Source organism: Physeter macrocephalus, chromosome 18, assembly GCF_002837175.3.
Source record: "Physeter macrocephalus isolate SW-GA chromosome 18, ASM283717v5, whole genome shotgun sequence".
In the NCBI taxonomy this organism is placed as follows: Eukaryota; Metazoa; Chordata; class Mammalia; order Artiodactyla; family Physeteridae; genus Physeter; species Physeter macrocephalus.
The window spans coordinates 84,821,798-84,838,263 of NC_041231.1; the positions used below are offsets into that span (position 1 = coordinate 84,821,798).

A 16,466-nucleotide genomic window follows, 5' to 3' on the forward strand; every position below is an offset into this window, starting at 1 on the left:
TAGTGGACCAAGTAGGGCTATCAGGGGCCACTTTTATGCGTGAGGAGGCAGTTGAGGGGCTTAGGAGAGGTCATGCTAAAGAGGGGAGGCAGGGCTCCGTGAGAGGTTGGGGCACCTAGGGGATGGGGTGAGGGCTGGCAGATGACCTGCGGTCCACGCATTCCCCCAATTCCCCATCCCTGGCTCTGTGGACCGACCTCAGAGCTTTAACCAGAGCGAGGCTGTGCTGCCAGAGAGCCTGAGTCGAGATTCCAGCTGTGCTACCCACTAGCTTGAAGAGTCAACTTCTGGGGGTCGTGATGGAAGAGGCTCAGGCTCAGCCTGGATCCATGCCCAGGACTGGGAAGGAGAAAGCACGGGACTTCTGGGATTGGGTAGCAACAGCTGGCACCTTCCTCATAGTTGACAACTATAGCTGACTCTTTGGCTCTCGTAGGTGGGTTTATGCCACCACCATGCTGACCAGCTTTTGGGAGAGATCTGATGGGCAATGACCAGGCCATGTAGACAATAGCCCTCGGAAGCCTCGGAAATACTGGGGAAGGTCAGAACTTCTCAAAGTTGCATGGAATAGGAGGGGATCCATTCCAAAGGAGAGTGACCTGGAATGCTGGCATGGCTGTGAATGTCCCTTCATAAACTGACACCGTTTACCTTGCCAACCCCACCTTTTCCACACCACCTCCAAATCCAAATTCCAGACATGATGAATGACACGCAGTGCCCCCGAATGTGCTCTGCCCTGCCCCCAGCCTCTGGGTCTTTTATATGTTTTCTTCTACCTCAAATACCCTCATCTACCCCTACTCTCTTTGCTTGACTCCTCAGCCTTCAGAATCCCACTTAGATGTCACCTCCTCCAGGAAGCCTCCCCTGCCCATTTCTCACATTCCCCCAGACTGGGTCAGATGCCCAAACTATGTGCCCCACAGGACCATGTAGCTCCCCGACATCACACCTTTCACAGAGGATGGGGGCCTGGCACAGGGCATGGCACGGAGTGAGAGTTCCACAAAGTTCTGTTGAATGATTGAATGGCAGGCTGCTGAGCCGTCTCAGTTTTCATCAAAACTGATCTCAGCAAATTTCTCTAGATGAATTTCTAGGTCAGCCCTGCAGACACAAGGGGTGCTGCCAAAGGGGGAGAGCTAGGCAGGCGGGCGGGGAGGGTTGACCCCAGTAGAACAGCAGTCGGCCTTTTGATGAAGACATCATCAGATTGAGAATTGCACAATTCTGGGAAAGTTACCTAATACCGCTGATAAAGGGATCAAGTGTCAAACGGGCTTTCAACAGACCAGGTCTCAGCTAAAAGCAAGACCCCAGAACTGCCAACTGCATGAGGACAGAGTGGGAGACAAGCAGCTGGATAGCTGCTCACGAAGCAGAAGAGCTGAGGTGCTGGCTGAGCAGCAGCCCCGCCTGAGGCCACAGTGACGGGCTGCATGGGCGCGGGGAGTGTCCTGCAGGCACAGCGAAAGGGAGGCTCTGGTGTGGACACTGGATCCTCGGAGTGCAGGCTGATCTGCCTGGGGCGGTCACTATGAGGGACTGAGCTCCCAGGGGGTCATCTGGGGGAGGGGGGGATTCAGGCAGAGCTGGACACTGCAAGGGTCACCCAGGCTCTGAGAGCCTAAGATTATGCAAACCCTGGCCTGGGCCCCCCAGACCCTTGGAAGGGGCAGTGGGGACGCTGGTCTCAGTCCTGGAGCTACACACTGACACTTTGCTGCCAAAGGCCTTTATTGAGTCCCTGGTGCCGCGTGGGGCTGCGTGCGGGGGGCCGGGCACGGCAGTGATCCAGGCGTGATCTTTCCCTGGCTCCCGCTCCTCTGGGGAAGATGGGAGGGCAGCCCTTACACCTGGCAGCCCTGCGTGCCGTACTCCTGGAAGAAGCTTCTGAGCTGGGCGCAGGCTGCCCGCTGGCGGGTGCTCTGGCACAGGCGCTCCGAGGGCATCTCCTCGATCCAGCTGTTCGAGTCCAGCAGGTACTGGGGGCTGCAGGGGCGAAGGGGCAGGCAGCCGTGGTCAGGAGGATGGTCAGGCGGAAGAGCCCGAGGCACCTGGCTTCTGAGGGGACAGGGGATCAGGTCCCTCGTGGGGTGTGAGGAGAGCAAGAGACCCAGGGGCCCAGAGAACTCACTCTCCCTTGAGGTCATGGGTGGTCCCGTCCAGACCCATGATCAGATATTTTTTCCCAGGTTCCAAGTGAAGGCGGCAAGAGGCTCGAACCAGGAAGTTTCTGGTCTGACCGGCAGTGGCCTTGGTATCCTTGGCTGAGGGGAGAGCGTCCACAGCAGTTGTCAGAGGGGAAGAGAAGGGGTTGGACAGCACTGGGGCCAGGGGCTTCGGGCCGAGCCTCTCATTTGACCCTCACCGCTCCCGATGGGGAGGTGCGACTGCTTTCCTGTTTATGGACAAGCCCAGAACTTCTAAGAGGCTGAGGGGATTTGAGCTCAGAACGGCTGAATTCTCACTATTCCAGGCGCGAAGGCCCCAGAGCCAGAGCTCAGCTCTTCTGTATCCCTCCAGCCCCGCCCACTTATCTGTCTCCTCACTGAAGTGCAGGACTTGGGCGATACTGGTCTCAAAGAGGCGGAAAGCAGCTCTGCTGTCTTCTCGGAGAACCTGAACCTGGAAGCCTATGGGGGTTTAGGAGAAGGGAGGGAAGGTTAGTTAGCCCGAGGCTGAGAGGGCTGTAAGTCAGCGCAGAGCAAAACGGCTGCCCGTGGGCCTGAGAGGAGCAGGCGCAACCAAAGAGACCCTGAGGGTGGGTCAGGGTCAGGGCCGGGGCCCAGGCGGGAAGACTGACCGTAGTCCACTCGGGGAAAGTAGCAGGCGAACTTCATCCTGTAACCATCCATATCCTGCCGCCCCTGCTCCAGGGCCCGGCGCTGTCGAGGGCACTTCCCTGAAGTCAGGGGCCCAGATGAGCGAGTGCAGGCCCCAGCCATGCCGTCTTCCCACCCCTGCCCCTGGGCCCTGGGTCTCACCCTCAGCACACTGGCAGACGTCACCAGAGCACAAAGTGGACAAGAGTTTGCTCTTAGTTGGTGCCCCGTAAAACACAGAACATTTGTGCTCTGGAGAAAAAGCAGACCGGGGCGTTAGGGCGCAGGCCCCCCCCTCTGCTCTCCAGTCCCGTGGAGCCGCAGGACTTCCCTGCCACCCTTCCCTGCCGCCTATCCCAAACCTCCCGAGTGTCCCCAGTGAGCTCACCAGGGTTGTAGTAGTCATACAGGACGGCGCTGGCTGGCTGCACCAGCCCCACGGCCACGTCTTGCACAGCTCCGAAGCCCACGCACTCCTGGGTTATGGGGACCTGGCGTGGGCGGGGGAGGGCGGAGAGGTCAGGCACCCACCTCTGGGCCCTGCGGGCTGCTCTGACGTATTTCCTTGGCCTCTTCAGTTCCGGTCGATCTTATCGTCAGTGTCCTTCACAGTTTGTTACCTTCCAGCCTCCGGATTTCTAAAAACTGCTCCCCAAGGTCTCTGGTGACTTCACTGCCCACATGGTGACCTCATCCCAGTCTCCAGAGCCCTGGGCCCCTCTGCAGAGTCTCACATCATGGACACATTCTCCATGAAACGCTCTCTAAGCTCGGGGTTAGCTTCCGGACCAGCCCTGATTCTGACCTGGTCACTTCTGACATGCCTCTCCCTCCCTCCCAGAAGCACAGTCCCCAGCCCTGGCCCTTCCCCTCCTCTGCGCTCCCCTTTGGAGGTCTCACCACTCCCTGGCTCTCCCCAAACCCTTCAGACTGGCGATTCCTGATTCCCGAGCCAAACTTTCAGCCTTACTCTTGCACTGGGATTTTTGCAGGATGTACTAAATTCTCCAAATTCCTTCTGCCTCTGTCCTCCAAACGCACTCACCCTCTTGACAGCCTCCCTTCACTGATACAGCTGAGGCCTCTGCCTTATCTGCCACAACCTGACAGCAGGTGCTCCCGTTCCGCTCGTCCTCCACGGCCCAGCCATTCATGTCCAGGCCCAGACCCCTCTCTGCATGCCCACACTGGTCCAGTCCAGCCTGCTATCCCGCGGGTTTCCCTCCTAAGCTGCGTGGTCAGCTCCCTGACTTGAAATCCTCCGGGTTCCTCACTTTCCATTGTGTTCAACCAGACTCCTCTACCTGGCTTCTCAAGCTAATAGGGTCTGTCCCCCCTGCACACACAGGGCAGGGAGGGTCTCCCCTGACCCACAAACACTTGGCTAATGGTATCACAGCGTTAGCTCGCCTTTTTTACATTTTCTCCAAGACGTTACAGTAAATGTTCAAAAAACATTTTTGAGGGCTGTCAGAGGGTCGATAGCTTTGTGTTAGCCGAATAAGGCTGTGGAAAAACAAAAACCACTCGTCTAGGACCACCATCATTTAAAAAAACAGAATACACTTTAATATCAAAAACAAAACACAAAAACCGGGAAGGGAGACAACAACAACAAAAAAACAAAAAGCCGCCCCTCAAGTTGAATAAGTTCAGCTTTACAAAAGGCTCACCCCAAGCACTGGCCCTGGCCCCCAAGCCACAAGGGGCTCAGCCCCTGCCCGCCGACAGGCAGCAGGGAGCCTCCCCGGCCTCTGCTCTGGCCCACTCCCGTCCCGCCTCCCTGCTCACATCACAAGTTCTCTCTAAGCGCGCTAGACGCTGGTACAGCTGCCTCCTGAGAAACCTCTTAACACAAGCTCAGAAAACCCGGCGCCGTATGTGCCCCCCTCTGTCACCCTCCTTGCTCACCGAGTCGAAGTACAGCAGGACGTGGGGGCCCTCGGTCTCAAAGTGACTCACGTAACGGTCAGAGAGGGAGGTCAACTGTGGGGAAGGGGAGCTGGTCACAGGGAGGTGGTCCTGGGCCCCCCTGCACTGAGGGGCTCAGCAGCTGGGGTGCCGCGGGGACGGCGCAGGGCTCCCGAGGGCACAGGCGCCTCTGGGTGTCTGGCCACACCTTCTCCAGGTCCGCCCGCAGGGCGTGGAATCCACTCAGGAGGGTAATGTCTGCAATGGCCATGCCCGACAGCCCCACCTTGCCATTCCGCCTGTGGAGACACATGCCCTGTCGTCTGGGTCGCCCTGTGTCAGGCTGCAGACACCCGGCCCCAGGCTTGGGCCAGCCCACAGCACCCCACTCACCCAGTGCAGCCCCCAGAGCTCACCAGATGCACACGGTGTACTGCACCCTGGATTCCTGCTCTTCAGCCACCTTGGGGGCCTCCCTCCTGCGGCGGCTCCTCCGTCCATCAAACAGCTGCAGGGGTGTCACGGGCTGGGAGCGGGCCCCCGGCTCCCCGCCGGCTGGAAGGCCCTCATATTCGTAGTCCTCGTAGTCCTCGTTGGCTTCCACTGCGCGGGGACAGCACTGCGGCTCAGGCCTGGCAGCAGCCCCCCAGGGACCCACGGCCTCTGACCCCAACACTCACTTGTGTACTCGACATGGCCCATGACCGTCACTTTAATCTGAAGATCCTGGCAGGTCGTGTTCTTCACGTCCACGACGTTGTAGGTATAAAGGACCTGGCTCGGCAAGGGGTGGGGGAAGGACGCGGGACAGTTGGGGCCACAGACCTCTCTCCAGAGCCACACCGAAGGGCACCTCCCGGGGCTAAGGGACCTGAGGCCTTCAGCCCCGTCTCATCCCCATCCCAGACCAGCTCAGAAATGCAAACGGGCCCAGGTGTGGGGTTAGATGGTGAGACAGGGTGGGGAGCGGGGACCTGGCCTGGGGGTGAGCACTGTACGTGGTGCACAGAGGAGGCTGGAATGGAAAGTTCAGGAAAGGCTTCCGACCGAGGCTTGAAGGAGGAGAATGAGTTTGTCACGTGGCACAAGAAGCAGGGGAAGCACATTCAAGGGCAGGAGGCCTGTGTAGACGGGTGGATCTGGCTGGCTGGGGAGGTGGGCAGGGCCGGGGTGAAAGCAGAGGAGGAGTTACTGGAGTCATAAGGAGGGGCTTGGGATGGGGGGGCACTAAGATGGCCCCCAGAGGGGCAGCTGGGCTCCTGCAGGGAAGGGACTCCATCAGCCAGATAAGGGGACCCAGGAGGAAGAAGGAGTTTGGGGCACAACCATGTCTGAGGTGCTGTGGGACACAGGGGCCCAGAGCTCAGGGGACAGGCTTGGGCTGAGGCATCAGGTGTTCAAGCATCAGCACTGAGGGGGGGAAGGGGACGACAGGCACCCAGAGATGGTGGAGACCAGAGTGAGGGGACATGCCCAGGACGGAGCACAGGGAACGCCGACCCAGGCGTCTCTTCCTCCTTCCCCAGCCGTGAGGTCTGCCGGAAGGTCTCCCACCGAAGAGCCCGGCTTCACCCCGCTGGGCCCGGGCGGCCGGTGCTGCCGGCTCTCACCTTCAAGGTTCCTTTGCTGTTTCCTCCCACCTTCACATTAATCTTGCTGCCCAAGGAAAACTTTTGGAAACAGAAAAGGGAAAGAGATGTCAGAATGGCACCCTGTTGTTCCGACTTATCTCCTCCCTAAAAACAACCCCACCTCCTCTCCCCAGCTCGCTTTTCCACAAAGTTTCACCTTCACCTGCATTATCTCACTGCCATCTCCTAAAAACCCCTGTTGGGTAGACTCTGCGTGTTTCATTTTCGGATCAGAAAAATGAAGCGCAGAGGCTAGGTGACTTTCTACAGGTAGCAGAGCCAGTAAGTCTTCCCACAAAGATATCAGAAAGAGGTGCCATGGGGATTCTGCAGGGGTGGGGGACAGGGGATGGCTTCTGGTCAGGCCGAGGTAGGCGCAGGTGTCCTGGCAACCCAGGTGAGGGGATGGTTCACCTGAAGCTCCTCCTCCAGCCTCTGCACTTGGTGGTTGGTCAGCTGCAGCACGTGGGACTTGAGTCCACTGCGGCCCACGGAGCTGAGGGTCACGTTGAGCCCCTTCTCCTCGGTGGTGTGGGACGCGATCCAGTACGCAGACAGGGCATCCAGCGCCATCACCGTGTCCTGGGGAGGATGTCCAGGACTCAGGCACTTGGTCTCAAGGACCACCCACCCCCAGAGCCCCAGGGCAGCCCCTACCTGGGTGCTGCGGAATCCGCCTTGGAAGCTGCCCTGGCGGGCGAGCCAGGATGCAGCCTGGTCGGCCAGCTCGCCCTTGCCCTCCCGAAGCAGCAGGTGTAGCAGGCCGTAGGCTGTGGTTTCAATCCACAGGGCCGGGGCCTGGGGCACGGGGTCTGCCGGGCTGTGAGGAGCCAGGGTGGGTGACAGGACATTGCTCTGAGAACTGGTGACTGAGCCCCAGTACAGGTTATCTGGGAGTGAAAGGACACCCACAGGTGAACAGGGGGAGGATCTTCGTTGCCTGGCCCTTTGACGCTCCCCCCATCAGGCTCGCCTGATTCTACCCCAACCATCCCTGCTTATGCTCTGATTCCCTCCGGGTGTCTTCACTCTTTCAGTTTCTCCCTCTGGACACACTCAGGGGTCTCAAGGTTCTCCGAGCCCCAGGCTCACTGCCAAGGCCCCCTCACCGCCAGTGTCCTGGGCCATGGCCATGAGGTTGTTGTGGGCAACATCCCGCAGGTCCTCAGGGGCCTCAGTCAGCGACAGGGCGTAGGCCGTGATGGCGGCCGCGTGGGACCCCAGGAGCCCAGAACCTACTTTTGCCCCCAAGAAGGTGTTTGCGCTTGAGATGGAGTTTTCCTAGAAGAAAGTGGGGAGGAAGGTCTGCGGGCTGGACACCTGGATCCCTGAGGAGAAAGGGGATCGGCAAAGGGCACACACGTTGGGTGCCTTACCACTCTCTCCAGCTGCTCTGAATTCTTGTCCGGGAAGACAGCCAGCCCATGATGAAGGGCGATGACCACAAAAGCTGTGAGCGCCACAGTCTCATCATTTCCCACTAAGCCCCCCTGGGTGAAGGGGGAAGAAATGGAGATGTCAATCAGGAGGGGGAGGGGCAGGGAGCGCCTTTCCTCCCGTGCTCCGTGGCCCAGCCTCCCAGCCCTGTACCTGCATGTCCCTGTGTATCACTGGATGGGGGTCGTGGAATGATCCGTCAGCCAGCTGCTGCAATAGCAGCCACTTGGCCGTCTCCTGCAGCTTTTCAGGTGAGCCGCCCACCTGTTCCTGGGCCAAACTCAGGATCTTCAGCACAAAGGCCGTGAGCCTAGAGCGGAGGAAGGGAGGGCTAGCAATAGGGACTGGTCCCTGTAGGGGACGTGGCCCTGCTCCCCCAGGCTCCTGGTTATTTATTTACCCCCCCCCCATAGTACCTACCTCTGCCCCCACCAGCCCCGGCCCCTCTCAGAAACCCAGAACCACTCTCCCAAGCTCACCAGGTGCTGCTGTCCGACTTTAACCAAGCCCCATAGGAACCATCTGGTTTTCGAAACTCCTGGATCCGCGTGTAGCCTTGGAGAGGAGAGGCAGCTGCTGAGGTGACACTGACTCTCCTGCTACTTCTGCCGAGGCCACGCTCCCCATTTCCACTGGGTACCCCCTCCCTTCCCCACTCTAGCCCCCTTGGCTGCCCATCTTCCATTAATTGCCCTGTCCTGGCCCCCATTCCTGCTTGCCGCTGCACCCAGAACCTTTCTGGATCAGATCCACAGCGTGGTCCTTCATCTCAGGGGGCAGCATGCTCCACTGCTCTGTCTTGTCCAGGTAGCGGGAAGCAGCCAGTGTGGGAGCCAAGAGGACCATGGTTTGTTCCCCGCAGCCCTGGGGAAGCCTCAGGAGGGAGGCCATGCCTCCCGGTGACAAGACCCCTTCAGAGCCCAAAGTGTCCAATGGATCTGAGGCTATAGGGGAGGGAGAGGGTCAAGGATCAGAGAGCAGGTCTGGGGGCCCAAGGTCAGAGGGTCATGGAGTCATGGGATCAAACAGGGGTCCGCAGGTTTCACATGAATCCAAGGGTGGCCACTGGGAAGGGACTGGAGGACACTCCCACCTGTGACTCTAACAGAGCTCCTGAAATCTCCATCAGGGATAATATTGGGATCAGAGATGCCAGGAATTTCCAAGGTCCGGCCTCGGGGGTCTGGGGAGATGAGGGAAGTTGGTAGTCTGTTCTGCTGTCCATATCCCCTGCCCCCTACAACCCCCTTAGGACACTGATGGCTGGGCGTGGGTGTCACTCACCCAGGGGGTTGAGTTCATAGACAGTCTCCTCCCTGTGAATGGCCCCTTCATTCTGTCTCGGAGGAAACACAGCTGTGAGAGATCACACAGGCTACAGCCTGCCCCTCCCAGTGCAGACTCCTCAGGACTTAAGAGTTTGAACTTCAGGGACAGAGTTGGATCAGAATTGTAGACGGTGCAAACAGACCAAAGCATTGGGTTTGGGTGTTGATCCTCTGGCCTGGCCAGCAGGGAGGGTGCCAGAATGGGGGATAAATCTGGGAGCCCGGGGACCTAGATTCAGGGGTGTTCCATTCACCTCAATTTGTAGAACCTTAGATACTGCGTCCCCCACAGGGAAATCCAAGGATCCTCGAGCCACCACTTTCAGGGACACAGCAGCGGCCGCTATGGGCACCACAGAGAAGCCAACGGGCCGGGCAGAGCCCGCAGGGACCAGCACCTGCTGGGCGAGCCCTCCGCCCCCAGCCAGGCACAGGCCCTCCACTGGGGACACGTGGACGCTCACCTGGGGGCAGGAAGACAGGAAGGGCCAGCCCAGTTAGACTCCCCACCCTTCACCTGCCCCAGGCCCACCTCCACCAACACCGTGCGCTCAGCCCCCGAGGGGCCTCACGGTCATATCTGTATCCAGGTAGTTGTAGAGGACAGGCCGCAGCTCGAGCTGCTCAAAGCGGCGGATGGAGACGGGCAGGCGGAGGTGCATGTGGAATTCACGGAACACTTGGAGCCGGGCCGGGGTGGCCACACACAAGCCTGATGGAGAGAGGGGGCACATATGAGGGGCCTGGGGGCATCCCAGCCACGGGATCCCAGGAGTGAGGGCCAGGAGCTGCCCCAGCTCCCCCCGCCCCCGTCACCCCACCCCCTCCCACCCCTGCTCTCTGGCCTTGCAGCCCCCGCGCATGGGGTGCGGACTTCTCCAGGTCTCTGCTCCTCCTTCCTGTACTAGGGGCAAAGGACTAAGCAGGGAGCCTGGGTCAAGGGGGCATGGAAGAGGGAGGCCATAGGCCCAGGCAGGGTGACTGCACCTGTGCTTTCGGACAGGCTCACGCCATGGATTTCCCACGTGGTCAGAGAGTCCGGGAGCAGCTGTCTCAATCTGCGTGGTGGGAAAGGTGAGCAGGCCTGTCACACGCTGAGCTGCCCCAGACACAGCCCAGAGACAAGGCCAGGCCCACCACACGCCCTCACTGGGAGGAGTGGTCCACTTTTTCCACTTTCCAAAGCCAGTTCTCAGGGAAGAAGCTGCGCACAGGGATGTCATCCTCGTCGATCAGGTCCTCCTCCCGCAGGAGCTCCTTGGCTAGGGACCACAGTGGAGGGTGATGAGGAGGGGGTCGTTCTGCCCCTCCAGGTGCCCCTGCCAGTCCCCCGGCCCCACTCAGCCCCTCACCTCGAGCAAGGCCCGCCTGGCCCCTCGCCCGGGCCTTCTTGCGCAGGCCCTCAGCAAACTTGCAGCAGGACAGGAAGGGCTCCCGGCAGGCCGGCTGCTGCACACGGGCCACCCGCTGCTCACAGGTGCGTGCCATGGGCAGCCGCGTCAGCCCGTCCTGGCAGCAGCGCTTGGCTATGGGGGAAGCGTACTGGCCCACTGCAGGGCCAGGTGAGGGCGGGCACAAGGAAACAAAAACGAGACACACCTCTTCACCCAGCCTGACCTCGACATACACAAGGACTCACTCTGAGAGACTGGGAACTCAAGAGAGGCCAAAGGAGAGAGCCCCCGGCCCACCCACCTTCGACCCCAGAACTTGGATCTCTGGCCCCGACACCATGTCCTGGCTCTCTCAGCGGCAGAGGAGCCAAAAGGCAGACCCGCACCTGACCCTTGGGCCCAAGTGTGGAGAGCTTCACAGGCACCCACAACTCACGCTTCTCGTGAATCGCCTTTTGGAAGTTCACGTTTCTCTTTTTCCGGGCCTTTGTCTCCTTGGGACATCTTAGACCTGGTAGAGAGCAGGACTGCAGCCAGCTGTGGGGCGCAGGGCCTCCCACATCCCCTCCTTGTTGCCCTCTCCCGGCCCAGCCTTTCCCACCCCTCCTCTTCCTGTCTTACCCCCTCAGGCCCCTCCTTCTTCTCCATCTTCCCACCACCCACTCCCCTTCCGCCTCTGTTCTCACCCTTCCTGACTGGGGTCAGTTGGTCTCCATCAGAAAAGGCCAGACCAGCTGCCTCGAACGTCTGAAGGGCACTGTCCCCACCCCCAGGACCACAGCCAAGGTCATAGCTGTTCATAGCTTCGAAGACCTGGCGAGAAAAGGCAGGGATGTCGCAGAGACAAAGTGCCTGTAGGCATGATCGGCCGCTCAGCGGCAGGTGAGAGGGCAGGGTACGGACAAGTACGAGAGACACAGAGTGGGGAAACAGAGGCCGCGGGGGCCCCGGCTTCAGGGAGGACTGGGAGGCGTCCATGAGCGAGATCGACCTGCTGGCCCAGGGCCCAGGGCTCAGGGCAGCAGGGGGGTGAGCCATGGAGGGGAGGGAGGATTCGGGAGAGGGGCTTGACAAACCTTGACCATGTCGAGGGGTTTATGGGACTTGCCGCCCACAGCATACAGAGCCGTGTCCACAGCTCCCAGGGCCACCAGGGCTGGAGAATCGGTTTGCAGGTTGAGCTTTACAGTGTCCCCAGGACGATACTCCTTGCTACCATCCACGTTCAGCTCCAGCTGGCAGAGGCAGGAGGTGGGGGGCAGTCAGAGTGGGGAGAACTTCTTTCGGTCTTGTGCAACTTCAGTGTGCCCCAAACTGAATCCACGCCCTGTTTGCAATCACCCTGTCTTCCTTCTCTCTTAACCCCCCCCAGCATATACACACACCATCTCTCCCGGTGCCAGTTACCTTGCCCTCACAGCCCCCAGATTGGACGTCCACTCGCAGGGAGTTGGCCACCGGGACGCCCCCATGATAGTAGAAGGCCACAAGGTGGAAGGAGGGCGCCAGGTGATGGTCCACAAACACGGAGACAGAGGTCAGGTCCCTCCTGGGCTCTCGATGTACAGACACGATCTGGCCCCGGGATACGATCTGCGGCGAGAGCGGTGTCTTCTTCACTGCACATCCTCAGTCCTGAAACCGCTACCCCACCCCAAGCGTTCTTTCCTGCCTGAGACCCTCCTGCACCCCTGTCCTCCTCTGCAACCAGCTCATGCACACCATGTAGTAGAAGTGAGAGAAGCTCCCACTGATGCCCACGGCTCGCAGGTTTAGGTTAAGAGTGTCCCTGACTTTAGGGGGTCGATGATCCAGCCTCTCAATGGACAGAAACCCGGATCTTCTGGACAGGGGGGCTTTCACGGTGAGCCTGCTTATGGCAGAATAGGGGGAGCCTGCAGACACCTGGAGAGAGGGGCAGGGGTGGCAGGGTCAGTGGCAAGGACCCAGGCACCCAGCTTCTCCCCCCCAGCCTGGGAACCCTCTCTCCTAGCCCACCCTCTCCCTTGAGGGGGAAGCCTACCAAGAGCTGCGCTTCTGAGGTGGTCTGAGGGACAATAATGGGAACAACGACTTGGCCGCTGTCATCTGTGTTCTGTTGAAAGTCCTTGTTTTTAGAAGTAGATCCAGAAGACAACTTGGCAGAAACTTTGACAGGAATGCCAGAGGCTGGTGAGCCTGACAGGTCACGGACCAGGGCCTAGGTAGGTGGGAGGGGTGGAGGGAAGGGCACAGTCAGTGAGACCCTGTGCCCTCCTGACCACCCCCGCCCCTTCCCCCCACTGCTCAACCTCCCCCTTCCAGAAGAAACCTGCAGCAGGAAGGGGGCCCCAGGCACAAGGTGTCGCTTGGTTTTGCTTAGATCCAAGGAGAAGGGAGATGACACGAAACGCCAGGATGTGAGCTCTGCCTCCTCCAACTCCCCTCCTGCAAGACACAGGGCGGACAGAGGTGGAGACAGAGACCTGAGGAGAGAGGAAAAGTAGAGCCCGGGGCGGGGGGTGGCGCTCAAGTGTTTCCCGCACACAAGGCTGAACTCTTCAGGGCACAAGACGCCTCCTATCCATCTCTATGTTTGCTGAGGCCAACAGAGGATGCAGCACACAGATGGTGCATAACAGGCATCTGCTGGATGGATGGATGGATGGCAGGGCACAAGACGCCTCCTATCCATCTCTATGTTTGCTGAGGCCAACAGAGGATGCAGCACACAGATGGTGCATAAGGATGGATGGATGGATGGATGGATGGATGGATGGATGATGGATGGATGGATGAATGGATGGGTGGGTGGATGGATGGATGATGGATGGATGGGTGGTTGGGTGGATAGATGGATGGGTGAAAAAAAATACATTGAGACGGGGAAAGCTCCCCCTTCCCCAGAAACCACCCAGAAATCAGTTGTAGAGAGATAGTCTCCTGGGTCTTTCCTGGCTTTGGGTCTCAGATGAAGGGAAGAAGGGTGGTGTTGGTGCTGGAGAGCAGAGGGTCAGCTCAGAGGTCAGAGGCGAGGGTCTGGGGTTATAATCAGGGGAAGCCACTCACCTGGAGACTCAATGATCGCTGCTGCAACATAGAGGTGCAGCCCTGGGAGGTCGTTAATATTAATATTAAGCTTCTCCAGCACACCCTGAAACTCAGCCTTTGGGAGGGAAATTCGGCACTGGCCATCTACCAGCTGGGGCAAAGAAGAAGACAGGACCGGGAATGAGACTTGAATCTCCCGCCTCACCTCCTCCTCACCCTCCCTCACTCTCCTCACCTACCCATGCACCCCCCCACCCTCCTTCTTACCTTGGTCTGACTCTCCAGCCCCCGAAGGAAAGTCTTTTTACCATCCTCACCCAGGAGCCCAAAGCGCACATATGCCACCCCCTGCACTGGCTTCCCGTAGATGTACCTGCCACCACAGAGAGATTCGGAGGAGGCTGGGCTGAGGGCTGGAGGAAATAATGGAATAGAGGGAGGAGGCCTGGGGCAAGGGAGGGGAAGTGGGGCTCCATAGCACGTTCATACTGAATGGGGAGCCCTGGGAGCAGGGCCCAGCGTGAGGAACCGGAGGGGGAGTTACCTGGCCTGGATGACTACTTGGATTTCACTAAGAAAGCCAGGTGTTGTCAGGATGTAGGGCTTTTCCGGAATGATCTTCACCTCAAAGTTGGGAAGGACTGACCCAGGGCGAATGGAGGGCAGGTCAGACTCTCGTGAAAGGACCCTTTAAAACTCCCCTCCCCTTTGGGCTGTGGCAGCCTCATCGCCCTGCCCCTGCCCTGCCCCTGCCGTGCAACGCCCCCTCCTCTCCTCCCACCCTTTATTCCTTGCAGGAAAGGGGTTGTGCTTATCCCTCGTGTCTCCAGTTCTCACCATATTTCTTCACCTCAAACTGGGTGCTACTGTTGGAATCCAGGCTATCTGAGAATCGGGCTGAGATCTTCCAAGTCCCTGGCCTGAGGACAGACAAGGGAGGGACTCAGCCCACTTGTGCAGGAGGCTCACTGAGAGTCAGTGACCCAGGTCCCTAGGAAGAGGACTGCGGGGGTGAACCAGAGGCTCAGGGAGCTCAGGACTGGACCGTGTGTTGGAGGCAGACAGCTGGGGGAAGTGGGAGTTGGAGAGGTGTAGGTGGGGGCGATCTGCAGGAGAGGGGAGCTCACTCTGAGATGTCTGGGATCACAAAGTCATCCTGGAAGATGGAGGAGGGAACATACACCTCCTTCTTCCGCACACGGAAGCCACAAGAGTTCTGCGATGGGAGTAGAAGGGGTCACGGTAGGAGGTCAGATCAGCAGCCCTCGCCGATCAGGAAGGTCAGAGGTCAGGGACTCACCTCCACCGTGACCGTGAGGGTATCAGTGGACGGGCGCATCTTCTGATCCAGAGCAAAGATTCGGTATCGAACTGGAAATGGAGGGCGAGGAGGTGAGCAGGAGGCCATGGGCCAAGGGAGGGGGGGCCCTGGGCCCCCCATCCCTCCCAGGAAGCGATGGGGAAGCGAACAAATATTCGCAAAGCAGCCTTCCTGTGGGGCACTTCGGGTTTTCTCACTCAAGGGGCTGGGAAGAAGTGAAAGGTGAGGGCCCTGGGGCTGAGACTCACCCCGCTGGCCAGGGTTATAAACGGGCTGGTCAGTCTGCAGAAAGAGGTGCCCCCGGCGAGAGGAGAAGAGCAGGTTGACACCCTGCCTGTTTGTCTGTCTGTTTGTTAGCCATGGCGACTGGGCAACCAGCTGGACCTCGGGGGCTCTGTGGAGGAGATGGAGGCGACAGTCCTCCGCGCCTTTCAGGGAGGTCTGAAGAGGGAGCAGGAGTGGGTCAGAGACACAGCAGAAGGGAAAAGACAGAGCCTGAGGCAGAAACAGGGAAGACAACTCGGGTGGGGGGCGGGGCTGGTGAAAAGACAAAGATGTTCGCAAGACAGAGGAGAACAGGGTGGGGGGTGCTGGGCAGCGGCAGGAGGGAGCGGCGGCCAGTTACCGGCAGGCTGAGGAGTATGAAGTCTTTGTCTGAGCTGAGGCTGAAATCCACCTCTGGGGAGCAGAGCTCATGAACTCTGGATGGGTTTCTCAGGAACACTGATCCTCTCACTACCTGTCCCGAGGGAGCATCCTGGAGCTGCACCCCGACTGACAGGGGGACCCCTAGGTGAACCACAGAAGGAGAAAACAGGAGCAACCTGGGAAGAACAGGTGAGCGTCAGCGGCCGGCCTCCCCTTGGGCCCCTCCACCACCACCCCTGAATCAGGTCCCTCTGCGCCTGTTCTCCCCTCGCCAGCCCTGGCCCAGCTCGAGCTCTCCAGCATCCTGTGTCCAAGACCTGGGCTTCTGCAGAGACAAGGCGAAGAAGCCAGATGCCCAGATCAGCCCCCAGAGGAGCCTCATGGCTGGAGGACCCGAGAGGGATCAGACCCGTCGGTCTGCCTGCTCCTTTCTGGTAAACTTAGGGCTTGGAGCAGAGTTAACTCTGGACCTTGCTCCTCCCCTGGCCCAGCTAAGCCGGGAAACCACGTGACAACCAAGAATTGCAACTGGCCCCAGGCCCAGTGTTGGGAGGGGGGCACCTGGGTCTCTGAGGGAATCTGAAGAAATCATGGCCCAGAGGGCGACTCAGTCCTTCCCTGTTAACCCCTCTCATCCCAATGCCCCGGGCACCTCCACCTACTGCATGTGTCTGGGCGTGTGTATGCATATAGCATATACACACGTACATAAGATAGGTGCAGGAGGGCCCCGCATGGCTCAGCAAGCGGCTGGAGACACGTGGCTCCTTTGTTGGTCCCACCAAACAAGGTACTGAGAGACTTGCCTCTTACTATAACCCCCAGAAAAATTGAACTACGCTAGGTTTTTGCTTTCTGGAAGCCTCTAACAGAAATTCTGTGGTTTCGGAGATCAGGCACATCCTCAGCACCCCAGAGGGGGAATTGACCTCAGT

At 59.4% G+C, this 16,466-nt stretch overlaps 1 protein-coding gene across 2 annotated transcripts; it reads right to left on the reverse strand.

Annotated features, from left to right (window-relative positions):
• Nucleotides 1–1,732: 1,732 nt before the first annotated feature.
• Nucleotides 1,733–15,964, reverse strand: LOC102989916 (complement C4). 2 transcript variants are annotated; one of them, XM_007110087.2, is made up of 41 exons: nt 15,849–15,964; nt 15,509–15,707; nt 15,132–15,324; nt 14,863–14,933; nt 14,690–14,778; nt 14,400–14,482; nt 14,107–14,203; nt 13,830–13,935; nt 13,581–13,713; nt 12,844–12,959; nt 12,556–12,732; nt 12,255–12,437; nt 11,940–12,125; nt 11,609–11,767; nt 11,219–11,345; nt 10,969–11,043; nt 10,491–10,688; nt 10,289–10,400; nt 10,126–10,196; nt 9,711–9,850; nt 9,393–9,602; nt 9,095–9,146; nt 8,904–8,993; nt 8,545–8,754; nt 8,290–8,365; nt 7,964–8,120; nt 7,750–7,863; nt 7,483–7,654; nt 7,031–7,263; nt 6,788–6,955; nt 6,353–6,412; nt 5,423–5,516; nt 5,159–5,345; nt 4,951–5,041; nt 4,743–4,817; nt 3,220–3,322; nt 2,994–3,083; nt 2,813–2,911; nt 2,559–2,642; nt 2,144–2,276; nt 1,733–1,998 (listed from the first exon to the last, which is right to left on the reverse strand). In XM_007110087.2, the coding sequence occupies exons 1-41, from the start codon at nt 15,911–15,913 to the stop codon at nt 1,857–1,859; spliced, it is 5,220 nt and encodes a 1,739-aa protein (XP_007110149.2). In that variant the 5' UTR covers nt 15,914–15,964; the 3' UTR covers nt 1,733–1,856. The 2 variants fall into 2 exon arrangements, 1 of the variants encoding a protein (XP_007110149.2); XR_008615744.1 differs by lacking the exons at nt 1,733–1,998; nt 2,144–2,276; nt 2,559–2,642; ... (1 more) ...; nt 2,994–3,083; nt 4,951–5,041 and having other exon boundaries at nt 3,269–3,322; nt 15,849–15,947.
• Between the last annotated feature and the right edge of the window lie 502 nt (nt 15,965–16,466).